Source organism: Camelus bactrianus, chromosome 12 (genome assembly GCF_048773025.1).
Source record: "Camelus bactrianus isolate YW-2024 breed Bactrian camel chromosome 12, ASM4877302v1, whole genome shotgun sequence".
In the NCBI taxonomy this organism is placed as follows: domain Eukaryota; kingdom Metazoa; phylum Chordata; class Mammalia; order Artiodactyla; family Camelidae; genus Camelus; species Camelus bactrianus.
In genome coordinates, this window is record NC_133550.1 from 64,788,376 (window position 1) to 64,815,683 (window position 27,308).

The 27,308-nt window shown below is 56.3% G+C and overlaps 1 protein-coding gene and 1 non-coding gene across 3 annotated transcripts; one reads left to right on the plus strand and one right to left on the minus strand.

The window, feature by feature from the left end:
* Positions 1 to 7: 7 nt before the first annotated feature.
* Positions 8 to 157, plus strand: LOC123618393 (U12 minor spliceosomal RNA). The gene has a single exon (XR_006726828.1). It is a non-coding gene; the product is annotated as a U12 minor spliceosomal RNA (small nuclear RNA).
* Positions 158 to 3,388: 3,231 nt separating this feature from the next.
* CYB5R3 (cytochrome b5 reductase 3) lies at positions 3,389 to 25,920 on the minus strand. 2 transcript variants are annotated; one of them, XM_074375648.1, is made up of 9 exons: positions 25,768 to 25,920; positions 17,272 to 17,403; positions 14,353 to 14,425; positions 13,904 to 14,010; positions 12,461 to 12,590; positions 11,906 to 11,989; positions 11,598 to 11,683; positions 8,739 to 8,838; positions 3,389 to 4,550 (listed from the first exon to the last, which is right to left on the minus strand). In XM_074375648.1, exons 1-9 carry the CDS (start codon positions 25,786 to 25,788, stop codon positions 4,378 to 4,380), a joined length of 906 nt encoding a protein of 301 aa, XP_074231749.1. In that variant the 5' UTR covers positions 25,789 to 25,920; the 3' UTR covers positions 3,389 to 4,377. The 2 variants fall into 2 exon arrangements, with proteins under 2 accessions (XP_074231749.1, XP_074231750.1); XM_074375649.1 differs by lacking the exon at positions 17,272 to 17,403 and having other exon boundaries at positions 25,768 to 25,839.
* Positions 25,921 to 27,308: the final 1,388 nt, after the last annotated feature.

The following is a 27,308-nucleotide window of genomic DNA, read 5'->3' on the forward strand; positions in this document are numbered from 1 at the left end:
CCTGTTTATGCCTTAAACTTATGAGTAAGGAAAATAACGATTCGGGGTGACGCCCGAATCCTCACTGCTAATGTGAGACGAATTTTTGAGCGGGTAAAGGTTGCCCCTAAGGTGACCCGCCTACTTTGCGGGATGCCTGGGAGTTGCGATCTGCCCGTCCCTTTGCTACTGAAAAGTAGACTGATCAGGTGGGGGTAGGCGGGAGGTAGTGGGTCGTTATTAGACTAAGCTGGAAAAGCTGAGGTACGAGTCATACAGTTATTCGGCTGGCGGCTGTAGAGTTCCCTGAGCAGTTGCAAGAACTCGCGGCTCTGTGCAATGAGCCCGCTGACTTTGCCGAGTACCTTTATGTAGGAAAGTGTGTCAAACCTGGAGTTGGCGACCTTACCCCGCTACTCCTAATTTTAGTTCTGCAGCTAGGGTAAAATGCCAACCGCTTGTTTGTAGGCGAGAAATAGACATGCGGCTCCCGGCTGCACACAGAAGGCTTGTAATTGGTGCTCACGGAGGGCAGGGGAGAGGGAAGCTGGAGGGTCTCTTGGCTCACGTCCCGGGGGTCACACGTCTTCCTGATTTGTAAAGCGGGGCAAATAACACAAAGCCTTTGCGAGGGTTAAATCAAGTGTTGGATACGTGGGGTTGCCTTTTCATTGATGCAGTTCTAGCCTCCAGCACTTGACCCTGGCATGAGGTAAGTGTTCAATAAATATTTGTCGAATCAATCAAAAAATACAAGCGACGCCTTTAGAACAGTGCCAAGCATGGACTAAGTGCCCTATGAGTTACTACTGTTACTATTTTCTAAGTCTAGCACCGCGAGTGGAGTTATGTATTCTTGACAGAACACAGCACACACAAAAAAATCTGGCGTCAGAAGGTCCGTGGAGAAACGAGCTGGTAAAGCCAGAGCTTCTGGGATTGGGCACCAGACAGGAGGGGAATCCAGGTCCCCCTGCGCGGCTGTGATTGGATGCTGGCTGGCCTGCCTTTTCTCAGCTGTAAAACCAGACCTAACTCCTCCCTCCCAGACGTGCGGGCTGGAACGCGGAGACCAGCAACAAGGAAGGGAGGGCCCCGCCAGCTGGACAGCTGAGGGCAGGTGCCGAGGAACCAGGAAGGGGCCAGGACCACAGGAGTTAAGGCCCTGTGGCTCCTCCACACGAAAAAACTGAAGTGTAAATAGGTCATTTAAATAATTTAAACTACCACAATAATAGGCTCATTAACTGACGTCATTTAATTCTGTGATTGTCAGCGGGGTGGCCCTCCACCAGGGGCATTTTGGAGCTCTGTGTGGTCGCGTTTGGTTGTCTGGATCCGGTCACGTGGAGAATGGGACTGGGTGGGGCGGTCCTGCTGGTTCTTCCAACGCCCGCGACTTTCCCAGGTGGGAGGGGCCCGTCCCGATTCTCTGAATCATCTTCGCTCCACTTTGCATGGACACACAGGACTTTTTGCCCGGTGTGAACAAACATGGAATTGCTAGCAATGCAGCTGCACTGTAGCCAAGGAGTTGGGTCGTGCCTTGCTTGGAAACTAACCAACAATTGTGCCCGGCCTGGGAAAACCCGCACCCCTGGCAGCAGAGCCAGGAGGCGGGCTCCATGCTCCATCCTGCACCTGGGCAAACTCCCGATCCCCACTTCTGGGGGAGCTTGGGCTCAGCATTTACATGCTGAAATGCGCATCATTTTGTAAATTCCTTTGTTTTCTTGCTCTTTTATAATGTAGTTGAAGCTTTGTGTTGATTTTTAACAATTCTGTATAGGTAGATGATTATCACCTGTGAATTTCCTTCAGGAGAATAAAGGGGCTGTTATAAATGTTATTTTCAAATGGTGTCAGGTCTGAGAGGGTGGAGAATCACTGATCTATTCACTCACCCACTTTACAGATGGGGACACAAACCACCAGAGGATAGGGACCAGGTCCAATCATGCCCTTCTTTCTGGCTCCAGGAGGGAGCTTCTTGTGGGCTCAGGCAGGTGTGAGGCAAACCCCAACCCTCAGGCCTGATTTCTTAACCTCCAGATGGGGACAGGAATGACGAAACCTAACGTGTGTCGAGTGTTCAGCAGAGACCTTGGCACGCAGTAGGTGTGAAGGGAGTCCCAGCCCTGCCCCAGGATGTGTGAGAGCCAGGGACAGAAAGGAAAGAGATGAGGAGAAAGCAGTTCCCCGACCCCGAGGCTTCCTGTGAACTCCCACATCCTCTCCTCTTCCCAACTCCACTCCAGCCACACTGGTCTCCGCTGGATTCCCCGGGTCTCTGCCCCAAGGCCTTTGCACTTGCTAGTTGCTGCCTCTGGAACACCTCTCTGGTCCTGGCTCCCTCTCCAGCCTTGTCCTCACTGTCCCCTCAGCCACCAGCCTTCTTTGACCTGTTTCTGTAAGTTTCTTCCACAAGCATGTCCAACCACAAGGCCTTTGTCCTTGCTGTTCCACCTTGAACACCCACCCTCACAGGGCCAGCTCCTTCCCATCACATCCCAGCACAAACGTCATTTCCTCAGAGAGGGCTTTCCTGCTGCCCAACTTGAAGAACAGCTCTCAGTCCCACAGTGTCTCATAACCACCATTCATTTCCATCTTGGCATTTTCCCATCATTTGTTACCTGTCTAGTGTCTTTCTCATGAGCACCCCAGGAGCAGGGAGGGCATCTGGGACAGCCACAGCCCAGTCCCCAGCACCTGAGCAGTGCCTCAGTGAGGAACCAGGAACTCCGTTCCCCACCTGGACACCCCGACCTCATCTTGGGCCCCACCTGCAACCTGCAAGCCGTTCACTGCCCTGAGCCTCAGTCTCTCCATCGGAAGGTGGGGCTACTGACTTCTCCCTATTTCTCTCAGGGCTGTCCAGAGGAGAGAGTAACAAGGAAAACACTGGGAACACCTGGGGTTGTCCAAAGTTAGGACTGGGGACGTTTTAACATGGCTGAGATGATCTGAGGGGAGGTTTAAAAGCTCAGTGCCCGCAGTCCCTGGCCCAGCCTTCTATTTCCAGGAATCTATCCTGAAAGAAATCATCTGAAAGGAGAGAGAAGATGGCCACTGTTACTTACAAAATCCACAAATTGGAAACAGCCCAACTGCCCAAGGAGAGGGATTTGCTACATAATAAATCATGACCCATCTGGGCCCACGGTGGGTTTCTGACCATAGGGGAAAAGCAGCAGCCACATGGTGGACCGTGTGGTCTCATCAGATTTATCGGTGTTTGCCTCTGCATGCCCGGTATTTTTTTTTCCTGTGTAGACTTTTCTGTACTCTCCAAATTTTCTACAACACAAACATCAGAATAAATTCCAGGCCTTGCACAGCCCCTTCCTGCTCCCCTCCCTCCCCTACAACGACGCAGGTCACAGAGCCTCCAGGAACTGCAGAAGGGTTCAAATTAGCAAAGTTTTACTTCAATATTTTGTCTGCTCATAAATGACTCTGAAAAAGCCGATATGCAAGAGGCTGGCACGCTGTCGTCTAAAGGCAATGTCGAGGCTGCTAAGAATGTCTCTCAGACAAGAGGCTCTGCTCAAAACCTCCCTCTGCTGGGGCGAGGGCAGCAGCAGGGGTGGGTGGGTCTGGGACAGAGGAATAAACAGACATCCCTTAGCTTTGCCATCAGGGCTGGTGGCCCAGGACCCCAAGGCGGTGGATCAGAGGTTGACGGCTTGGACTTCCTAAGGCTGCCCAAATGTCTGGGTGTGCTGGGGAAATGCTGAGGCTTCAGGAGGCCCATGTGCCAGCTGGAAGGGCCCTTGGTCAGCCCACTCCTCCTACTCCAGCCCCAGGGAGAGCCCAACTCCCTGCTGGCTGGGCCTGCTGGGCCCTGGGGTGGGCACAGCCTCTCACCCAGAGCAGCCCTTGCCAGGAGGACTTTCTGGTGTTACCTGTCATGTAGTGTCAGGTGCTGAGGACTGGCTGTGGCCTTGAAGCAGGCACGGGCAGCAGGCAAGGGTCCTGAGGCAGTGGCTGGGGGCCTGGCACCTGCAGCCATGGGCTGCCCATACACTCAGGTTTATTTCCAGAGTGTGGTGCACTTCAGGAAGGGTGGGGAGCACGGTGCTGGCAGCCTCGGCCCAGTAGTGTGTGTCTGGCGGGGGGTGGGGGCAGGGGCCGGGCATCTCCAACAAGAACCAGTGAGACCCAGACAGGAATCTGTCTTGAAGGTGGCCAGTGGCGGCCCCATCTATAACAGAGCCCTGATCCCAGAGGGGCCCCTCAGGGGCCAGCCCAGCAGGGTGACCTCCCAGGCACGGGCAGGCCAGGCTGAACCCGGCCACAGCAGGAGATGTGGGGGAGAGTGACGTTAAGGAACCACGCAGGAGGGCCAGGTGCGGGCAGGGCACAGGGAGCGCGGGCGGGCGGGTGGCCCGGCCATCAGAAGGTGAAGCAGCGCTCCTTGGGGTGGCCCACGCGTTCCAGGTTGGGCAGGCAGGCATACTGGATCATGGGCGGGGGTCCGCACATCAGCACCAGCGGCTCCTCCTCCGGGGGTGGGAGGTGGTCCCGGATCATCTCCTCATTCACGAAGCCCTGGCTGTAGTCCCAGGCTGCGGGGTGGGAGAGCAAGTGAGCCCTGAGTGCGCCTTGTGACCAACTGCCGACCGCCCACCTGCCCAACACCCCCGCCTGCGGGGCTAACCTCCTGTGATGTGAATTCCTCCCTTTTTTGACAAACACTGAAGAATGAAGAGGTTGAGCCCAGCAAACCCTCGCCCTCGTTCCCTGCCCCCATGCCTGGCTCACTCTGACACAAAGGCAAGCCCTTCATGGTTCCCCCACCACACTTTATAGTTTGCAAAGCTGTTAGCTTCCACTGGCCTCTCGTGTGGCCCTGAGAACCATCCTGTGGGTGGATAGGGCTGGGGTTACTGACCCCACTTTACAGATGTGGAACCTGAGGCCCAGAGGACCCAGATTAGAGCTGTCCGAGGTCACAGAACGAGGCATGCCCAGGGCTGGGACATCAACCCCAGGTCTCAGAGGTCCCCCAGCCAGTGCCCTGCGCCAAGCTGGTCAGGGTGACGTTTTCTACCCCCGCTGCCCTTCACACTGCCTGTGCTCACTGTCTGCCTCTTCCCCCTACCAGGGTGTCAGCCTGCGAGGAGCCGTGTCTGGTCCGCAGCTGTCGTCCCAGTGCCAAGACAGCCTGGCGCACAGTATTTGCTCGGTAAATAATGAATGAAGGAGTGTGTCCCAAATAAGCAATCGATGTGCCTGAGAATGGCAAGTCCAGAACACAGACTGAAGGTCCAGATGCAGGACCCTGGAGGCAGCAGGGGCTCCTCTATGTCCTGCCTGCCTCCCTGCCGTGCACACATGCATGCTCACTGTGTCTCCAGGTTTCTCCTGAGATCCAGGGCCACCTCATAATCTTCTAAGTGGCTGACGGTGCTCGTGGTGAGAACCTGGCGCCTCAAGGGCTTGAGTCCAACAGGGACCCTCAGGGACAGACAGGGGCTGCTCAGAGAGGTGGGCCGACAGGGACCACAGGCTGGCAGGGCTCTGCCACGAGAGCGGGGATCTGACGACTGGGGGGCGAGGGGGAGTGGAGGATAGGGGGAGGCAGGCACTCACTGGGGCTCCAACTCCGGCTCCACATCTGTGCTCAGGACCATCCTGCCCCATCACAGGGCACGAAGTCCAGCGAGAGGAGGTCTCCCTGCCTCTTTCAGATGTGCTGCCCAACAATGTGACTCCTCGTTCACAAGCAAGGAGGGAGACCTAGTCTGAAGCTCACCTTCCCTGGCAGTTTTTCAGTGGTCAGTCGGGGACTAAGGGCACATGCCGGCCTCTCAAATGACCCCTGGGCCAAGCAGCTCAGCAGGAGCTTAGTCCCGAAGCACCAGATGCCTGCCACCCACCGCACACCCACTCTCCTCTAAGGAGCCACCACTGGCCACCTCCTGATCCCACTGTGGGTGCCCAACCCCAGACCAGCCTCTGAGCGCATGTCAGTGGGTGAGGTGATTCCCCAGGCAGCTCCTCTGGCTTGGCTCCGGAGGGGCAGTGGGGATGGTCAGAGGTGAGGAGCAGGTTGAGTTCTGGAGGCAAGTGGGAGGGCCATGCAGCAGCGTGGGTAGTAGATGGAAGTGGCAGGAAAAAAGACGGAGGAACCCTGACTCTACCCAAGATGACCAGTGCCCCACCAGGCCTGGCTGAGTCTGGGGGATGGCTTCCTGTATCCCGAGTCCCTCCAGCTCCAAACACCCAATTATCTGGCTTGTTTCTGTTCTTCACAATCTGAAAGAGCATCACAAAAGCCCTTGACACCACAGAAATGCAGCTGTGGAAGTCCAAGGTCAGAAGGAGGTCACTGAGGTACCTTGCCTAGACGGACAACACTCACTGCATCACATCCTGTACACTCTGCGGGGTGGAGGGGAGGGTGGCCCTTGGGAGGGGCCAAGACAGCCCCAGTTGCTCTTGGGATGAGGAGTCTGCTGTGCTGAGCAATGGTGTATTCTGTATCTCACAGACACTGAGTTAAGTAACTAACCACATCTCTCTTTTCACTTTGGCTGCTGGGAAGCTCAGAGAGATATGCATGGCCATCACAGTCCATGCTTCTGTACAAACCTTATTCCTGATTTCATTTTGTGGCCCCACCCTTGTTTTTCTTTCACTCTCACTTTCCATGTGTACCACTCTGACTCACTCTATGAGTCTGCCTAAAATCCCTTCTGGAATAAGGCAGGGCATAGATGGGCAGATAACATTTTTATAGCTGGGCAACAGATCTGAAAGTACTTTGTAAAAAACTGCATGGAACTAAACAATATTTAGTAGTATATGAAATGTACAGGTATGTGAAACACATCTCAATTTTACAAGGATTTTTTTAGATAGTGTTTTTTTTTAACGTGTGTACTGAAAAGTGACTCCGTGAGGGAAACAGCTGTATTTGCTGCGTGAGCTGGCCCCTCCCCTGTTCCTGTGCTTAGCTCCACGACAGCCATGCTGGCCTGTTAACCATTTTCCTTTTCAGCACATACATTTTTCAGCCTATACCTAAGGTTACAGCAATCCCTCGACTGCTCCGGAATTGTAATACTAAATGTAAGCGTAAAACACTAGGAGACTACCCGATTGTACCTCTCCTTGGCCAGTAACTGGGTACTCTTAAAACAGTCCCTACAAGGAAGCACTCTGGTCCTGGCATTGCCAGGTGCCACCACCAGAGGGCAGTGTCTGCCCCTCCCCCTGTGGCCGGCCTTGTGCTAGAAAAAGGGAAAGGGGGCCCAGCCAGGCAAGGGTGTTCCCATCACCACCAATGAGCTAACCCTACCACACTACTGCTACCTGCAGAAGGGAGCTGCAACCAGAAGGGAGCTAGGCCATCTTTCATTTCCCCTCTTTTGAATGGGATGTGGGTACAAAATCAATGTTCCTTTCTTCCCGGGAAGCTCCAACTCCAGAACTAGCATCTCGCCCGACCTCCACTCCCCACCCCCTTGCCCGATTCTACTTTGTCTTTCCTGGGTCTCACTAATCACCTGCTACTATGCTCTCTCATTTACTAATAAATCTGTTCCCTGTCCATCCTCCCAGACTAGAACATCAGCTCACGGGGCCAGGCTGGTTTTGGGAACACACAGCAGGGGGTCCAGGTGGCCGCTCAGGCCAGAGGCCTTGGAACGCAACTGTCAGGTCCATGGAGCTGCCAGGGGCCCCAGCACTTGGTTTGGTTGACCCAGGAGGGCGGCTCCTCTCTCAGGGATGGGCCCTCGTGAGATGGGTGCCCCCAGAGCCCATCTGCTGGTTTCTGGGGGAAGCAGAGGGTGGCGTGTCCCCCTCACCATGGTGAGTCCCAGGGAACCATGGGGCTGCGTGAGGAGCAGAGGGCAGGTTGGCAGGACATGAATGAGACCACAAGCTGGAGCCCACAACAGGTGCTCGGAAAATGTCTGGTTTCTAATGTTTGGAAATCTCCAAATGCAGGCTCCCAGCTTCCCTCAAAGGGTGGAAAGGCTGGCCTCCAGGGTGGAATTCCTGCACAGCAGGACCTCCTGCAGCGGGGAGGGGCTGCCCCTTGGACAGGCAGAGGCTCTCCAATCTACCACAGTCCCCACCACTCCCTATTACTCCTGACCTGGAAGCCAAACATCACGGGGATTATCTACCAAGAAGCCTCAGCTGCTGCTTTTCTCACAGCAAAGAAATTAAGATATTTTTGTACCCACATCTCCCTGAGGCAGGAGAATAAAGTAGAGTTTAGCTCCCAGAGGGCAACCCTGTTTCAAGCTTTGGGGGCAGCCCTCATTCACTGCATCCTACATGACCTTGGCAAAGAGCTTAAGCATCTGGGCAGGAAGAATAAGGGTAACCGTACATCAGCCCAGTCCACCCCGCGGGGCCGGTGACCGGAGAGGAGGTGGATGTAAAGTACCTTACGGGATACCAACCGCAGCACGGAAACCACCACCCTCGCCCCGGCACCGGCGCTGGAGGCCTGGCGCGGAGAACCAGCCTGAGGGGAGAACCGGGCCTTCTTCGTCCAGCGGCGGCAGAGCACCAGGCCTGGGGCTCTGGTGTTTTCTCACCATGACATGTGTGGCACTTAGTCCCTCCCTCTGACCTGAGATGGGGTCACACCAGCCCCCGTCTCGGGGCCGCAGGGAGCACCTAAGGAGACCGCAAGAGCAGAAGGCTCCACACGGCAGAGGGAGGCCCGGCACAGGTGAGCACAGGCCAGCGCCCCCCCCAGCCCCGCCACCCCTCCACCCACACACTCTCACCTTCAGGGGCTCTGTCCACCGTGTACCAGAGCTTGAAGCGCGCAGAATGTTCGTTCCTCAGTTCCTCCAGCTCAGGCCGCAGCAGGATGTCCTTCTCGGTCTGCGGGGGGACAGGGCCCAGCGGTCAGGAGGGATGGCGGTGGACGGATAGTGTCCTTGGAGACACTCGTCAGCCCGCCCATGCGAGGGCCACACACTTGGCAAAGCTTCTGGGGAAAGTCCAAGTCTTTTTATGTTCTGGAACCTCAGGGTGTACATCCACAGTTTAAGAAATATGGCCCCAAATCACACCTGCCCCTCCGCAGCCTCGCACATGCTGATCCCTCTGCTTGGCCTATGGCTCCTCACTCTCCGCCCCCACTAACTTCTCCTGGCCAGCACCACACAGCCCCTACCTTTAGAGTTCAGCCTGTGTTACCTCCTCCAGGAAGCCTTCCCAGACCCCGAAGGGGTGTCAGTGATCTGCTCCCGAAACAGTCCCTCTTTCCATTCCTAACCAGACTTTGCCTGGTGTGTTTGCAGGTCACTCACAGACAGGCAGGCTCTTCAGGGCAGTGGGCGGCGTGACTGACCTCATAGGACTGTTGTGAAACTGGGGATCAAAGCTCTGTCAACCAGGAAAGGTCACCTGCTCACAGACGCTTACGGAGACCCAGGCTGGGTGAGGCAGACAATGGGAGAGGCATCTTCCCTGCTCCATGTGCGGGGTGGCAAAAGGGACAAGAGGGGGCACCAATCGCAGCAGGCAGGTGGCAGGGAGGGTCGGACAGCTGGAGGCCACAGCGATCCACACTGAGTACCCACTGTGTGGCGGGCGCAGGGGGGACAATGGGAGGGACTGAAACAGCCAGGGTCCTGGGTGTCCCCTCCAGGAGATGGGCTGCAGGCAGAGGCATGAGCCTCTGCATGTCCCAGGGACAGAGTGTCCACTGTTTCTTCCCATTTCTAAGGCAGGGGGAGGGTCCCTCCTGCCCTGACAGGGTGAGGACAGTGACAGACCTTGGGCTGGCTGATTTCTGGGTGAAAAATGCAGAAAATACGGAAGAAAAGAAAAACCACCTGAAACTTCAGAGAGAACAACTGCTAGCATTTTAGTGTGCATCTTTTAGACTCTTTCCCTAAATAGCTATATGTACTTTTCTTTTTTTCATAAAAATGGGATCAGGTACCTTGCCACCTGCTTCTCTCAGGTAAGCACGCACCACAGAGCATCCACATGTCACTGGCCACTGAGTGCCAATGCCTTCCTCACCAGCTGCCCAGCTGGCACTGGACAAAGGGACCTCCTGTTCCCCACCGAAGGATGCTGGAGTTGTTCTGAGCGTCCCTCTTTGTGAACAATGCCTTTCTGACCATCCCCACTGCCCTATCAATTCCTCAGGATAAACCTGAGGAAGTGGAGCCCCGGGAAGAACACACACAACTCGGAAATAAGTGTCACGCACTCCCACCCGAGACTAAGGTGTGCCTCTCAGTCTTCACAACTGTCCTGTGAGGTGGGTCCCCGATTCCCTACATCACCGATGAGGCCCCCAGTCAAAGCCGGGCACTGAGGTCACGGAAGAAGGAGGAAGGGTGAGGCAACGACCCAACTGAAGGAAAGTGGTGCTTTCCAGAGTGTGGCCTTCGGACCTCTGGGGTCCCTGGGGCCCCTGAGACCCTTCAGGGCGACCCTGAACAATTTTCATGTGATACTAGGACTTTATTTGCATCTTCCACTCTCACCCCCTTATGAGCGAGGACTAGAATTTTCAGAGGCTACACGAATTGCAATACTGCGCTGACTAAATGCAGAAAGAGATACGGAGTCCACCGCCCTGGGAACGGGCTAATAGGGGCTAAGATGCCTGTCCGGGCGACAGAGGGCTGATGGCCTCCACAGAGACGGACCCAGCACCGCCAAGCTGAATGCCGCCCACCCTCTCACCCCACCAGCCAGCTGGGAGTTTCTGGCTCTTTCCATCCACCCCCTAGGCCTCGTCAAGGCTACTGGTTGGCCTCAGGGCGGTTTTCTGCAGCTGTGTGGAGAGGGGGGTGGTGTCCAGGGACCTCAGGCAAGCCCCTCCCCCTCTGGCATGGTTTCCTCACAGATGGACAGCATGGATGGCCAGATGGATCCTGGGGCAAGCTGACCTGAACCATATCTGAGCACAGCCCCCACAGTCAGGAGGTGTCCCCTCTTCGCCTCCCACAAAGGGGGCATTACTTTACAAAATCCACATACTCCTCCTGAAACACGGAAACTGGAAGGACCCTTGTGATGACCTTGCTCCATCAGCTCATTCCACAGTGAAGGAACAAGGCCCAGAGAGGGAAAGGGACATGTTCAAGGCCACACAGCAGGCCAGGCCAGGCAGGCAGCAGGTGTGGGGAGAAGGACGTGCACTCAGGGGTCAGAGCCCAGGTCCAAACCTGCTCTAACCTGCCCTAGGTCAAGCACCTCATGCAGACGTGCCCTTGGCAACAGCCCCTCGGGCTCCGGGCTGCTCCCAGCCCAGGCCAGTATTCTTCCCACTTCCCTGACAGGTTCCAAACTCTGCTTGTGGTGAAGGGAGCTCCGAGGTTCCGAGGAAACAGCCAGGGGAGCAAATCTCGGGGTGAGGGTGCTCTAGGTGCTCCCCTCTTCACCCCCCAAGCAACCCCACTCGGGTTAGACACTCTGGGCTCTGCACTGAAGGCCTGACCCCACCAGCCCCTGTGAAAGCTGCTGTGCATAGACCATTCAGAGCACCCCTCATATTTCAGCCACTCCGAGCATCTCCGCAGAGCTGCGCAGATCACCACCTGAGCAGTGCCTGCTAGGTCCGGCGCCCCTCTCAGTGGGAGTCAGGCTTGCAGATCTCAGGGGCACCCACTGACCTGGTTGGCGAAGAGTAGGTGACACACTGTGTGGTCGTCCGGGTCCTTCATGATGGCGCGGATCACCTGCAGCATCGGGGTAATGCCTGCAAAGCAGCCACCCCCCAACATGCCGAGTGAGTGCCTGCTGCATACACACAGGCCTGGTGCCAGGCAGACGCCCGGCAGAGAGGTGCCAGGACAAGCGGGCCTGGGTCCCTGACCCTGGGCAGCTCCCGGTCACTCGTAATCTATGCCCTGTCCCACCCCAATCCCAACGGCGGCACCTGCCCGCAGGGGACTCAGCAAGGGGCTCCAGGTCCACATACCTGTTCCTCCTGCGATCATGCCCACACACTTCGCTGTCTTGATGACGGGGTTGGATTTCTTGTCTGGACGGATAGCAAACTTTCCTGGGGAGAGGAGAAGGGGTGAGGCCTGGCTCTCAAACACACCACACTTGGGGGAGGGACAGACTCCGTCCCTCAGGGGTTCAGGTGGGACAACCACCTGGTCAGTCAGGCTGAGCAGGAAGTGAAGGAGGGACCAGCACCAGCTCAAATGCCAAGAGGAGCACAAGGATGAGTTCTTCACTGTGGACAGTGTGGGGAGCAGAGGAGGCTGAGAACCACAGGTGTTCCAGCTCAACCCTCCTTGTTTGTTTTCAGCCAAAGCTGGTCTGTTGGCTAGATTTGGCCCCCAAGGGAAGCCAGTCTACAACGTCTGTGCTGGTTGACTTATCCCCTAAAAACCAGGGAAACTGAGGCCCCAGAGAGGAGTGGCTTTCTCAACAAGAGTGACCCCTCCAGACAGCAGCAGAGCCGGGACCTGCACCCAGCATCCACTGCGCCCACCAGGTCCTCAGGGATTCCAACCCAGATCACCTTTTCCCTGGTAGACCAGCAGCCCATTTGGGCCCCGGAACTCAATGGTGTCTCCAATCTTCATGTTTTCCAGGTACTGGGACATCTTCCCTCCAGCAGGAAACTTGGGGTGGGTGTCTTTGAAGTAAACCTGCAAGACACACCCATAGTCCTCAGCCCCCTGTTCCCTGGGTTGCTGGGGGAGCTCTGGGCCACAGCATGGAGGAAGTGCCTCTTCTGGTGTCTTCCGCGGCCATGTGTGGCCTTCTCCAGCAGTGCCCCTTCCACTCATCAAAACATACTCTGTCCTGTTGCTCCGGGAGTCTGCCCTTCCCCTAGTGTCCCCTTGAAAGGCAAAGCGCCAGCCTGGTATCCAAGGCAGCCGACCTGAGGGCTTGATGGGTAATGTTCTGCCAACAACAAGCTCTGGGACCCCCTCCCCACAGCAGATTCCCATGACTGTCAGCACAGTAAAGGCTCAGAGAAGCCGGCTCAGCCATGCCCTCCCAGTGGATATTCAATTCTTTCCACTTGTTGCTGCCATAAAAATGTCACTCTTGGAACTTCCTTCTCTGTGCCCTTTGGGAGTTCAGCTTTGGAAAAATGGATGTGCCACAACCCTCATACAGAGACAAGCAGACAGAGGAGCTCCAGGGCTGGGGAGGCTGCACTGGGGGCCTTGTCCTGGGCGGGGCCCTGGCCTGCACAGGGGAGCTGGGACAGGAAGCCTGGTCCCCAGGGGTCCCCAAAGTGACCATGGGGGTTTGGGCCTTGACTGGGGAGAGTCTCCAACACCCCATGCCCACTGGCCTGGGCTGGTTCACATCTTTCGGATGTGTACTCAAGAGAATGTGGACTCAGAGAACATGGCTGTAAAGCTTGTGCTTCTAATTTTCATAAAAATGTTCTGGGCTTAGCTGTCATCTTTCCTTCCACTCAGTATCTTGTTTTTAAAGATCCCTGCTGGTTATTCTGTGTCTCTCTGGTCTGTTGTTTCTAATGGCTGCATCTTCCCTACAGTGTGCACCCAGCCCCCAACCGGTGATGGATCACAGAAAGCCCCTCACCAGCTCCCAGGCAAGGCCCAGGAGCCTTCACACTGTGCCCCCAGCAGGCCTGTGGGATCCTTCTCAGGGAAATGAGCAGGCGCCCAGCTCCCTGGGCTCTGCCAGGCCCAGAGTAGGAAAGTGAGCCCCGCACGAACTGCTCGGCCTTCCTGGTTCCTCTTCTGTGGACAATCTGTCTTTGTCTGAAGACATGCAGCCTGAACATGGCCCCTGGCCTCTGCCAAGACCCCAGGCTTGGGCTGTGCTGGTGAACTGCGACTTGCTGTTCATTCAGAAACCAGGTACAAGGGAGCACAAGGCCTTCAGAGGCCAGGCTGTGGGGGATGGGGGTCCCTGGAGGCCTTGGCTGTGATGTGGTCACCCCCACCCCACTACAGCTGTGGCCCCGAGACCTCACCTTGATGACCAGGTCCACAAAGCCCTTGTCATCATCGCTGGAGACGGGCGTGTAGGGCCGAATGACCAGGTTCCCGTCGATTCGAGCCGAGAGGTAGATGTGCTGGCCTGCAGGATGGGGAGGGGCAAATCTGGGCTGTCCCCTGGGTCTTGTCAACCGACTGCCCTGAGCCCTGCCCAGCATTCAAAGCCTGGCCTGACCTCGGCTCCCACTGCCCCTTCCACCCTACCAGGGATTCCCATTACATCCCAGCTCTCTGCCTTTGCTCGTGCTGGTGCCACTGCCAGGGACATCGGGGCATTTCCCCCCTCATTCTGACTCTCATCCTCGAATGCCCAGGATGGCGTCACCTCCTCCTTGAAGCCCTCGCTGCTCTAACTGAAATGCAAAGCCCCTACCTCTCTGATCTAGCAGCAGCTCCATGTGGGCTGGGTAGGGGCTGCACTCACCGACAGGGAGGCCCAGGATGTGCTGGGGTGATGGCAGGGCGAAGCGGAACCGCCGGGTGTCATGGCTGATGACCTGCAAAGAAGCCTGAGCTGCTGGATGGTGCCCAGGGCAGAGGGGCCACCAGAACCAGAGCCCCCACCCCTCCCCAGAGCCCAAGTGTCACTGAGAGAAGTGATGCTGACGCGAAATGTGGACAACCTACACACGTGTGTTTGACGGCACGAAGGCCAGGCTTACCCCGGCTGTGCCTCTGCTCTCACTGGTTCAGAGGAGGGCAGTGACATGCCTAGGGCCACAGAGCAAGGTGGTCAGAGCAGGGAGCAAGCTCAGCATCCTAAAGGGAGGCTGCCAGATGGCCCAGAAAATTCCAGGGGCAGGAGGGAAGGCTCCACCTCTGCCACAGCAGGAGAAGTGTCCTAGGGTGGCAGGAAGAACTCGGGGACTGGGCTGGCAGAGTGAGGCAGAGCTGAGACAGGGCCCCATCTGCCCAGGCCTAGGACTCAAGAGAGGGGCTCTAGAAGCCACTACACTAAAAGGCCCCCGGGAAACAAGACAGAATGACTGGGGCTGGGCTGCATAGGGCAGGAGGCCACTGGGGCTGGCCGTGGCCAAGAGCCCAAAGCCAGGCCTCCACCCTGTGCAAGGTGTGCACCCAGGGCATAGTGAATGGGTGGCAGCCATTCCCCTCCAGGGTACTTAAGAGCCAGACTGGGCCACAGAAGGAGCCTGGTCTTAATGGGCCAGGGGAGGCGAGCGTCCCACAGTAAGCTGTGGTCAGAGCTGGGGACCGAACCCGGTGCCATGACTCTAACTTAGGCTCCAGAAGGCTCGTGTACAGTCTCCCCTGCACCAGGGGCAGCAGGAGGGTGGGTGTGGAGGGGGCATTTGGAAGGAGGGCAGCTAGCTGTCCAACAGATGCTCACACCCACACAAGGCAAGGTCAAGAGTATTACCACCCAGAGGGGGCATGACAGATCTCTCCAAAGGGACAGAGTGTCACTCTGAGCGTCACTGAAGTGTACGAGCAGAGGCAAGTAGCCTGGATCTCAGGAAAGACAGTGCCCAGCCACTACTCGGGGCATAGGGCTTGATGGGAGCATGTGGGCCTTTCTGCCCCACAGCCCAGGCCTAAAGCTGGAAACAGAGCCCCAAGGCCCCTTGTGAGTAGATTCCAAGATTATCAACTGGTCCTGGGGCTCAAGGTCAGAAACCAACATGCCATGCATTTCTGGAGGAAGAACAGAAATCAGGGAAAGATACTGATGCTTACTATGCTGGACAACCTCTAGCCCCGCACAGAAAAGTCACAAGGCTGATGTCTGAGGGCCCAGCACGGGGCTGGCATCCTGGAGGCTGCTGGCTGTAATGACCTGACAACAGACTCAGAGCTTCAGGTGACCTTGTGGATCTCCTGGTCCAGTCCAGCTGAGAGCGAGGGAGGGCAGGGCCAGAGCCCCTCCCTGTGCCGCAGCGAAAGTATCAAGAACAGGCCCACCCGCTGACCCTGCAAAGCCACCATGAGGCTGCGACGGGGGAGGGTAACTGCTAGGACATTTGCCACCTGCCCAACCAAAGGGTCCTGGAGGGTCCATTGGACGACAAGCAGATGACAAAATACCAGTCATCAAAAATAATGCTTTGGGTTAGACGTGAATGAAAAGGTGTCCATGTCCCTTACAGCTGGGTAATAACATCACGTTGTTAAAAAAGAGAAACTAAGCACACACACAGCGGAGCCTCCACACGCAGGGCACGCAGGCAGGCGACGCCAGGAGAGACTCACGCTGACCCGCGAACGGGACCCGCTGCACCGGGCAGGGGGGCACATTCACACTTCACGAACAGTGTTTATAGTCAGCACACACAAATCCTACATTACTTTTGGATTAAAAGACAAGGAAAAAGAAATTTATAAGAGGAAAAGGTTTCAAAACATTATGATTTCATTTCAGTAAGAAAAAGTTGTGTATAAAACACAGTGAAAAGATTAAGTGTGGTCTCATCTAGGAAGTGGTGATTTTTCTTCTTGTTTTGGTCTCTCTCCGGTTTTTGTCTCCGAACTCCCAGTACAATTGTGGACACACATCTCAGCAGTCAGAGGAGCCCCAGCTCTTGCACGGAGCCCAGGCGTAGATAAGAGCCCGGGACCCAGGGCCTCCAGCAGGTGCTAACTTTGTCTGCCCCATGACTCAGTTTTCCCTGTCCCACCCCTCCTGAGGCAGCTGCGGGGGCCAGAAATAGCACATGGGAGGGGCTTTGAGAGGGAGAGCAAGGCAGAAAGCAGCCTTACAGGGTGGGCGGCTGGGCAAAGGAGGGAGGGGACCATTTTAAATCTTGATCAGAGGTTCGAAAAGGAAAAGCATAAAACAGAGAGGGCAGGAGCAAGCCCATCGCCGGGCAGATGGAGCCACACACAAGATCAGAAGATCACACAGGGACTCTGCACAGACAAAAGACTCTAGGGGCCCTGAGCAGGTGACCGTGGAGGTGGGAGGGAGAAGTGCTTGTCCTTAAGGAACGGGACAGGGACGGCCACGAGGCCCAGGCCTGGGTCCTGGTCCTACTTCTAACTCACAGTGTGACCTCTCTCGCCCTCTGTTTTCCCACCTGTTACAGGGGCACCTGGACCCAAAGGTCCTTACATGGTCCCTCCCACTCTGACATTCTGTGGGATGGTGAGTGGGGATCAGAGAATGTGCTCTGTGGTCAGAGACCTGGGTTCAGATCCCTCTGTCACTTACTGGGAGCCTTAGAGAGGGACCTCACCTCGCTTTCCCCATCTGTAAAGTGGGCAGGTAATGGGACCTACTTTGGGAGGGCCATTCCCTGAGCACACAGCAGGTGCCCGAGAAATGCCGTGATGCTGACAAGGAGAGAGAGGTGCCATGCCCCATGATCCCCTCGGACCCTGCACTGACCTCCTTGTCAATAAGCCGCAGTGGGTACTTGACATCCGGGTTCTCGAGAGTGATGGCCGGGGTGGAACGCTGGAACAGCTTCATGAGCAGGCTGTACAGGAACCAGACTGGGGAGAGGACCACGTGGCCCAACTGAAATGACAGGACAGACCCTTGAGGTCAGCTCGGGAATGGAGTGGGGCCTGCCACCTGCACATCCCCCAAACATATCAGTTGGTTCTTGGCCTCTGGTCATGTAGTCCTCTGCCAGGAACATCCTCTCCCCACCATCTTCATCCAGGGAACCCCAGTTCCATTCTGGTGCCAGCTGGGAGAAGTTACAAAAACCAGACTTGTGAAACCCATCACTGCATTCCTGAGTTGTTGGGAAAGCTCCAATTCCCCTGAGGAAAGGGAGAAAGAAAGCTATCTAACTGATCATATAGCCCTTTTCACTTTGGCTGCCAGGAAGCTCAGCATAAAGTTCACAAGTATCTGTGCTTAATCTTGAGCACTGTGTATCTGTGCTCCCTCCCTGCCTTTATTCCTTTGGTTAATTTAGTTACTAAATGATGTCAAGGGCTATTTCTATTTAAACAAACAAACCCCTGAGCCCTGGGGTCTGCCTTCAGGTATTAGGAACAGCCAAGGCACTGAGCTGGACACTGGGAAGCTCTGCTCCTTGCTGGCTGTGTGACCCTGGGCAAGTCCCTTCCCCTCTCAGAACTGAGCTTGACCAGGTGACCTGCAAGGTCCTCCAAAGCTCTGAGTCTACTGCTCAGCATAGATCAACCTCACACAGGCACTGATCAACCTCACGACAACCCTAGGAGGTAGGTACTGCCATCACCACCACTGTACAGATGAGGAACCAGCTCAGAGAGGTGAGGTGACTTACCCACAGTCACACAGCTGACAGGTGGAAAGCTGCAACTCAAACCTGAGTCACCCGCCTCCCAATTACACTCTTAAATATCAGGCCCATGCTCACACTCCTGTGAGGCTCTGAGAGGCTCTTCCTTGCCAGCCCCTAACCCCCTACATCTCAGCCTCACAAAGACTCCAAGAAGTGGTTTGGATTTTTTTTTAAAACAGACAAAACCCAAATCCCATGGCCAGATAAAACTGCTTAGGCTTACCTGGTGAGGATACCTTTGCAAAGAAAGACAACTAGCCTACTGTTCATTCTGGCTGTTTTTGTCCCTGGGAAAATCACTTAGCCTCCCTGAGCTCAGTTTCCCCATTTGTGAAATGGGGATCATAGAACCATACTCCCCCGTTGTTGAAGCCATGGAAAACGGCAAACCCAGGCCACCCCCCAGCAGGCACTTGACCTTACTGGGCATCTCCTGTGCAGCAGCTACCCTTGGCCATCCAGAAGTCTAGTCCTGGGCAGCCTTTGAGATCTGGACCGCAAGTCAGATGCAGGAAGAAAGCAAGAATGGCCTCAGACCAACCCTACAGTGGAGAACTTGGCAGACCCCACCCCAACCAGTGAGCAGTGCAGGAAAGGGGCCAGCCAACACTGTGCACCTTCCGCTCTGACGCAAGAAGGGCCCAGCACTGCCCTGTGTCTTCCTTCAGGAGCACACGACCTGCCTCTAACCACGAGGAATCACTGAGGACCACTCTCCAGGATAACCAGCATGACTCTTCAAACATGTCAAAGCCACGAGAAACATAGACAGGCCGAGGAATGGGTCTGGATTAAAGGAGGCTCTGGTGGGCTGAAGGGTGGCACCCCCAAAATATGTTCACTCAGAGCCTGGGGATGGAAAAAGGGTCTTTGCAGGTATAATTAAACTAAGGATCTAGAAATGAGATCATCTTGGATTACCTAGGTGGGCCCTAAGTCCCATGACAAGTGTCCTTCTAAGAGAGCACAGAGTCAGAGCAGAAGGTCGTGTGAAGACAGGGACTGAAGCAATGAGGCGACAAGCCAAGGAGCCAAAGATTGCCAAAGCCTCCAGAAGCAGGATGAGACAGGGAGGACCCTCCCCTCAACCTCCAGAGAGTGGCCCTGCCAACACCCTGACTGCAGACTTCTGGCCTCCAGACTGTGAGAGAATGAATTTCTGTTGTTTTATGCCACCTAGTCTGCGGTAATTTTTATGGAGCCCTAGGAAATTAATACAAAGGCCAAAGAGGCGGAGCAACTGAATGCAGTATGTGGTTTTGAATTTGACTCTGGGCCAGGGAAAAAAAAACAAGCAGTTATGAAGGACAATCCTGAGACAACTGGTGGAATATGAATTAAAGCCCATGGATTAGAGAACAGCATTGTATCAACGTTGTGTTCCTGATTTGATCATTGCCCTGAGATTACACAAAAACGTGTCTTTATTCTTAGGAGACAGACACTGAAGTATTTAGAGGCAAAGAACCATTATATCTGTCATTTACTCTCAAATAATCTAAAAAATATATATACATACACACACATATAATAAAGTAAATATAACAAATGTTAATATCTGGCATACCTGGGTGAAGCGTATATAAGGGCTCTTTATACATTCTTGCAATCTTACTGTAAGTTTGAAATTACTTCAAAATAAAAAGAGGAGAGGGGAGTCCACACTGGCAGTTTGAATAGCGAGGCTGAGAACCAAAAGTTCTCACAAAACACTGTTTCACTCACCCACCCTAGTAGACCTCCCTGACTTAAGTCCTCACAGCAGATGACCATGTGCATTCTTCATGACAAGTTCCTTTTTTTGCCTTGGCTGCCAGGAAGCTCAGAGCCAAGCTCCTTGCTTGCACGGAGGCCTCTCTGCTTCCTCTGAGGGCCTCCTGAGGGAGCATATTCTGCAGAGCACAGACCAAAAGTGGCCCCTGCCCTACTAAGTGTTAGGTGAGAGGATCCTCACCTCTCAAGGCCCAGCCCCACTGCTCCCTCCCTTCCTGGAAGCCCTGCCAGGATCCTCCACTCTATCAACTGGGGAGGACACTCTGGTTCTATATCTGAGGCCTCTCTGAGCCTCAATATTTTCATCTAAAGAAGGAAGGAGGGCCACTGTCTGGCCTACCACCCAGGGGAAAGGAGATGGGGGCCTAGGTCATGGAGGGGTCTATAGCCTGGGGAATGTGGGCACACACACAGGAGTTTTCCTTACCACTCTTGTGGGGCCTCTACACCCCAGGAGATCGACTACCCGAGTGAATGAAGGACAGAGGCACCAAGATCCCACACAAGGCCTGGCCCCGCCCCCCAAACTGGCCCGGCAGATTCAAGGTGCCCAGCTGCAGATCTGGTTACAGGCCTTTTGTTGGGCTCAGAACACTGTGCCTCTCTCACAGGCAGGGCCTCCAGGCTGGGTACAGCCAAGGCCTTGCCTCATGGGGCTCCTGGCCTGTGACCAATGGATCTAAAGGGAGGCCTGAGGGAGCTGGTCCCAGCATCCCAACCCCCACAGGCCACATAAGGGGCCCCTGGCCACCTGTACATTTAACCAGCACCTACCACGTCCCAGCCACCAAAGGTATTTCACCCACCATGGGTCTCATTTAAGGCCCACTGGCAGCCCTGGACTCTGGGGTCGGAGACCCAGGTTTGAGTCCCAGCTCAGGTTCAGGAGAGAATCTTCACCTCTCTAGCCTCCACCTTCCTCAAGTTCATGAGTATGGTCCCATCTAGGGCTGAGGAGAAGCTGAGGCTGGAAAAGGCCATGCACAGAGCAAATGTGGCCAATGTCCCCAAGCTGGCCCTGCTCCAAGAGCAGGCTAGGAATCCTCTGGGATAATCCTCACTGCAACCCCGGGCTGTGGGTCCTGCGATTATCACCAAGTTACAGATAAGGAGACTGAGGCCCAGAGAGAGTCAGTCACTTGCCCCAAGTCACACCAAAGTCAATCCTCAGAGGACTACACTCACAACAAGAGATGCTGTTGTCCCCATTTCTCAGAGGTTAACATGACTTGCCCATGCCATGCAACCCAGGCCTGTCTAGCCCAAAGCGAGGCTCTTCCCAAATCACCTCCCAGGACAGATATCCTGTCATGGAGCCCACAGCCCACATCCACCTTGTCCACCACAGTCCAATATCCTGCCTCCCACAGTGAGGCCCCAACTGCCAAAATCAACAGGCTGCTCCCTCCCCACCCACACCCTCAAACACCTACCATGGCTCCCCACTGCCTCCACTCAAGGTCCCTACTATACAGTCACAAGCCTTTCTTGCCTTAGGCCTTTGCACACTCTCCCTTCTGCCCTGAATGCCCTATCTCTTTCCCCATCCAACCAGCAAACTCCTATTCATCTTACAGAGCCCAGCTCAAATGTCAAATCTTACCTGACTGGTCCCTCAAGCCCTCAGCAGACTTCTAGAGCTCCTGCCCTGCTTTGCAAACTCCTTGGGGTGAGGGCTACTCTGATGATTCCTCTGCTACAGGCCTCTCCCATGTCAATCAGGGAAGCCCTAGCCATGGCGAACATTGTTTAGGAAAAGTTGAGTGAAGTTACATTTGCAGGAAATCACCATTGTTGGGAGCCCTGGAAATAAACTGAAATGACATTAAGAGCCAAGCAGAGTTGTGTTTGGTGCTCCCTGGAGTTTTATTTCCCCCCAGTACAGCTGTTTAAGTTCATGGTCAAGTTCAGTAACTAAGCCCCCCACCCCAAGCCTGCAGCTTGCTTCATGGTCTGCAAAGCACCTTCCCTGCATTTATTTCCTCATTGACCCACAGCAGAGGGAGACAGGCCTACTGCATTCTTCATTTGGCAAACAAGAAAACTGAGACTCAGGGAGGACTAGGGTGGAGTCTGGGCTTTGGTTCCCAATTTTCTGTTGCTCACTTCAAACCTCTCACCTATCCCCAAGCTCACAAATGCCAGCCTGTGGTAAGTGCTGGGCTGGGAAAAAGACTCGTATGTCAACAGCTCTGAAGGTGAGTCCTCTGCCCTTGCACAGAACTTTCAGAACCCAGGCACTGGGCTTGAACGACTGGGCCAGCTCCCCATGTGAGGTCACAGACAATACGACATGGCAGACCCCAGAGAAGCTCCGGGAAGGCAGAGGGATCTGTGTATCTCATTAACACTGCATTCCAGCACTCAGGGCAGGGACACTCAGTAAATATTTGCGGACAAACTCATGAAGGGACAACAAGGCCCTCAGTCTCTCTCTGACTTTTCTTACTTTGTCTGGAAGTTTCAGGAACCAGGACAAGAGGCCAGATCCCTCCCAGGCAAGGGTGGGGCTTGGCCCTCCACAGAGCACAGGCCCGGTAGGCTGTGATCCTGCCTTCCTGGTGTCTCCTCACCTGTTGGGCCCACCCACCTCCCAGAGGTGCGGTGGGATTGGAGCCGCTGCTGAAAGGAGTTGCTCCCTGAGCAGTTAATAAATGTTTGTGGCCTTCCTTCCAGTCCCCACCCTGGCCATGGGGCCAAGTAGAGCCTGGGTACAACTGCCGTGATCAGGTGAGAAAACTGAGGCTTGTGTGAGAAGTGGCCCAAAGGCCTGGATATGGATCAGGTGTCCAGCTTGAGTCCAAGCACAGAGCCAGAGCACCACACCCAAGGACAGCCTGGCCACTGAGAGAGCAGAGGGGGACTTCGTATATGTACAGATCCCTATCTGGGGAGGCAGCTGTGGGCACCCCCTCACACCCTCATTGTCAGTCAGTCCTTCAGGCCACATACCCCAGTAGGCACAGCTGCCAGGGTCCATCCAGGATGCAGGGACACAGGTCAGGGGACCCCACGTCTCTGAGGAGCTCAAGCCAGTGGGGGAGATAGACATGGGCAGAGAAAAGGGTGCAGTGGAAAGGTGAGGCTCCACCTGTGGAAAACTGGAGGCTTTACCAGACTCACAAGGGGTTGGAATAACCTGGTCTGGCCCAAGGTGCCACTCCCACCCCTGCATGCAGTGGGCAGAGTGAACAGGAGGCAAATGGCCGAGGCCAAGGCCCCACACCAGCTCCTCAGCTGTGCTGCTAACACATGCACACACACGCACCCCACCTCACCCCAGCCACCCGGGGGGGGGGGGTGTCTAGGGGACAGCTGCCTCCCAGGTCTTGACCTGCTGCTCTGCAGGCCACGCTCTTCCCCACCAGGGAACCCACCACCTGCCTTCCCCGCCTCTAATAACACAGGAAGGGGAGAGAGAAATGGGGTGCCAAAGTCCCAGGATGTCTCCAGGATGTCTCCAGGGAGCCCCCAGCTCACCTACCATAGCTGAGTGGTTGGATAGCCCTGCTACCCACAGAAGGCACCCTGCCCAGCTGCTCACCCCCTGGAGCTCCCCACTGAGATCCTGGCAACCACTTTACCCAGGACAGGTCTGGGTGGGCAAATGGACTTGCCAGGACCCCTAACCTGGTAGGCCCATTCCTCAAGTGCCAGCCCCGTGTGCTGAAGCTTACCTGCACTCTGCCTGCCCGCCAGCTGTCCTGCTAGGATCTGACTGTCTCCCTCCCTCATGGCCCCCTTCTCAGGAAGTGGGCGGAAGTGGCAGGGAGTGGAGGAAGTTTTGCAGCAAGGGGCTCCTGGCTCCTGCCTCAGAACTGTGGGGGAAGGGAACCACCCTCTGTAAGGGAGACACAGCCAACTTCCCAGGGGCTGGGGGCCTGGGCCACGGACTAGGCATAGAGCTGTCAGGGGCAGTGGGAAAACCTTGGACTCTACCTGTGGTGGCGGGCTGTCACAGTCCACTGAGCACTCACAGATGTGCTGGGGGCAGGGGTTCCAGAGTTGGGGATGGCAGGCCAAGCCTCCAACGTATCCCTAGGTGGCTGGCAGACTGAAGTGCCAAGCCCTCAGCCACCCCGCTTCCCGGGAGTGGGAGGAGGCCTCTCTTAGAGCCTGCTTGTCTCAGATAAGATGCCTGGTGCCCAGAGCCCAAGTCAGCCTCCCTCAGACTGTGTGGAGCCTCTGTGCCAGGAGGCATGGCTGGGGTCTGTCTGCTGTGAGTATTCTGGGCCAAGCAGGGACTCCAGCAAGGCCCAGAAGGAAGGGGTGAGCCCACCCACCCCTCGGACAGAGGAGGCTGGGGAGCTGGTAGAAGTCTCCTGATGCCCAGACAGGGCTCTGCCCCTCACAGAGGGGATCGAGGGGTCCTTGACTACTCGGCAAAAATATCTGGAGCAGCCACACGCTGGGGACACAGAGGCAACTCCAACAACATGGCTAGGAGGTGAGAAGAATTGTGGGAAAACAGCAGGGATGAGGGTCTGGTTTGGGGTCAGGAGGCTGAGCAGTGAAGGACGAAGGCGATTTCTGGGAACACAGGACATTATACTGAGCTGGGATGATATCCACAGGTCTGCCCTGAACAAGGCTGTCCTTTGGTCTGAATGTCCCCCAGAGTCCTGAGCTGGGCCACACATTCAGGAGCAAACACCCAGGCTAAGAGGCCTTCTGCCTAGTTCCCAAGGGGAAGCCTCACAGAGCCAGAGCGAGAAGGCAGGCGCCTGGGGTGGAGGCGGAGGCCACTCGAGAGGCTGTAGGCCTAATCCTCCCAGAGGCAGCCTGCCCCAGGCGCCCAGCCAGCGCCCAGGGACCAGAGTGGGTGGGGCTGGGGGCTGCCCTCTAGCGGAAGCCTTCACATGGAACACAAGCCCCCCAGCAGTCTTACGGTTTTTGAGAAATCCGAAAGGAGGTGGCCCTCGGGGAGGGAGGGCAGCCCTGGGCGGACCCAAAGTGACAGCACAACAGTGGACTTTGCAGCCCCACAAGTTCAGGCTCTGCCAGGCAGGCCAGTGGCCAAGTCTGAGTGGCATGTGTTCATCTGTAAAATGGGGCCAACATCGCTAGCCTAGCAAGTTCGTTGGGTTAAGGGAGGGCCACAGCTTAGCTTGCTGCCCACAGAGAGAGCCCAGTGGTTGTCCCTGGTCAAAGCCCTGCGACCCGGCAACATCGCACAGACACACACACACTTTCACTCTACATGCACACACACTCCCATGTACTCTCACAAGCTCAACACACACTTGCTCACCCAATCTCTCACAGCCTCACTAACCCACATGCACACTCATGCACACGCACACTTCATACCCACACACCTGGCCACACACACTCCTGCTCTCACAAACTCAGACTCACATATATAGGCGCTCGCGCATTCACTCATCACACGTGCTCAGTCACTTACACTAACTCACACTCTGGGTCACAAGTCATACCCAGTCCCACACTCGCTCTCGCACACGGCCGCACTCCGCCTCCGCTCCGCGCTCGGAGCCAGGCCGGGGCGAGGGCGGCGGCGGGCGGGGCCGCTTGGAATGCGCGGCCACCGGCCTCGGGTGCGCCCCTCGGCCAGGAGAGCTGGGGTCCCGGGGCAGAGGCCCGAGTGTGAGTCACGGCCGTACGGGGACCGCGGGGGCGCGGCCATCCGGGCGGAGGGGCGGGGCGGGGTTGGGTGAGGTCCGGCGCCCTGGCCCCACCACACCGCCCCTCGCGGCCGGTCGCAGTCGGCGCTGCCCGAGGCGGAGGCCCCGGAGCCCGCCGGTCCGCAGCGGTGCCCCGGGCCCGCGCCCCCGCCCCACAGAGGCCGGCGCCCCGTCCCCGCCTACCGTGCTCAGCTGGGCCCCCATGGTGGCGCCGCTCTGCGCTCTCTCCGCCGCCGCCGCCTAGACACCCAAGCCGCCGCGCCCCGGGCCCGCCCCCCGGTAGCGTCACGCTCGGAGAGGGGGCGGGGCCGAGCGGAGCCCAGTCCGGGAGTGGGGGCTGGAGGCTGAGCTCGAAGCCCCGCCCCGCCCACTTCCGTCCGCGGGGGGAGGGGAGAGGGGTCCCCGCCGCATCTGCCCCCATCGCGTTGAACTGCGGGCTGGCGGGTGTAGTCTCCCCAGGAACCGGCGGCGGGACTCTTGACCTTCTGTGTGGCCTCGGGTGGGACGCTGGCGGTCTCTGGGCATCGTTTGCCATCCCGAAGGGAAGAAGATGGCGACCCCCCCGCCCCATCGATGGGATCTAAAATAAAATCCGGAAACTCCTTCACGGCCTCTGAGGCCTGGAGGAGCAGGCCCTGCGTGGCCTGACCTCACATCGCGCCCGAACACGTGGCTGGGCCTCGCAGGCCTTCTGGTTCCTCAAACTGCCCAGCTAGGTCCCGCCTCCAGGACTTCCCCTCTCCTTGGAACACTATCCCTACTGCCTCAGGGTCAGCCCTTTTGCTTGGGTATCAGGTCAAATATTCTGTCCTCAGCAAGGCCTGCCCTGACCCCCTCTCCAGGCAGCTCCTGTGGTCTTCCTAACACTTGATATTGAGCTGAAGTCATCCTGTGTGTTCCCTCAGGGATGGTCTGCCCCTAACCCACCCCATCCCAGTGGACTTTGGGCTCCCTGAGGACTCTGCTTTGAAGTCCCCTGCATGCCTGGAGCCTAGAACTGAGCCTAGTATATAGTAGGTGCTCAATAAATACTTGTTGAATGAGTAAATTCAACAGACATTAGGCACCTGCTCTCTGTAGGCCTATGCTGGCCCCAGGGGGCTCTCTGGCCTCGCTCTTCTGGAATGGTCTTGGACCCAGTTGTGAGCCCCTGGTAGTCTGACTAGTGGCCTGTGGCGGGTGGTATGTTCCTGTAGTGTGGTGCTGGCCAGGCAGAGAACAACAGGGTCTTCCAGACAGAAGGAACTGGGCAGAGCCTGGAAGTGGGAACAAGGTGGACAGGTGCAGGGTCAGCAAGGCCAGAGGGGCTGATACATTTGAACCTGGAGGCACAGCAGTGTGCTGTGAGGTCAGAGTGAGGCAGTGTGGGGCCCGGGGTGGATGGAACTGGGATGTGGGGAAATGTGAGGAGCCCTGGAGGATTTAGGCAGGTGGAGGGAGGGTGACCAGCTGTTTTTAAAGCTGGTTAAGCAGGTGACCAGCTGGTTTTAAAAGGGAAAACTGGGAACAGCTTTGGGCAGGGAGAGGGATCTATTATCGTAGAATATAAGGGTAAATGTCACAGCAGATCAGTTTGGTGTTATTTCAGTTTTTTGTGATCACAATTTTAAAACTACAAAGGAGGTAAATCAGAAAGCTTGACTTCAGCAGGTGCAGCCAGTAACTTCCCATTGCTAGGTGCTTCCAGGCCACCCACGGCACAGAAGTCCTCTTCAGAGACACCC

Excerpts from the sequence above, each read along its gene's own strand:
- CYB5R3 (XM_074375648.1), bottom strand. The coding sequence starts at position 25,788 with ATGGGGGCCCAGCTGAGCACG. Across the intron at positions 17,404-25,767 it reads TGGGGGCCCAGCTGAGCACG|TTGGGCCACGTGGTCCTCTC; the intron begins GTAGGCGGGGAC and ends CTGTCATTTCAG. Across the intron at positions 4,551-8,738 it reads GGTGGACAGAGCCCCTGAAG|CCTGGGACTACAGCCAGGGC; the intron begins GTGAGAGTGTGT and ends CCCACCCCGCAG.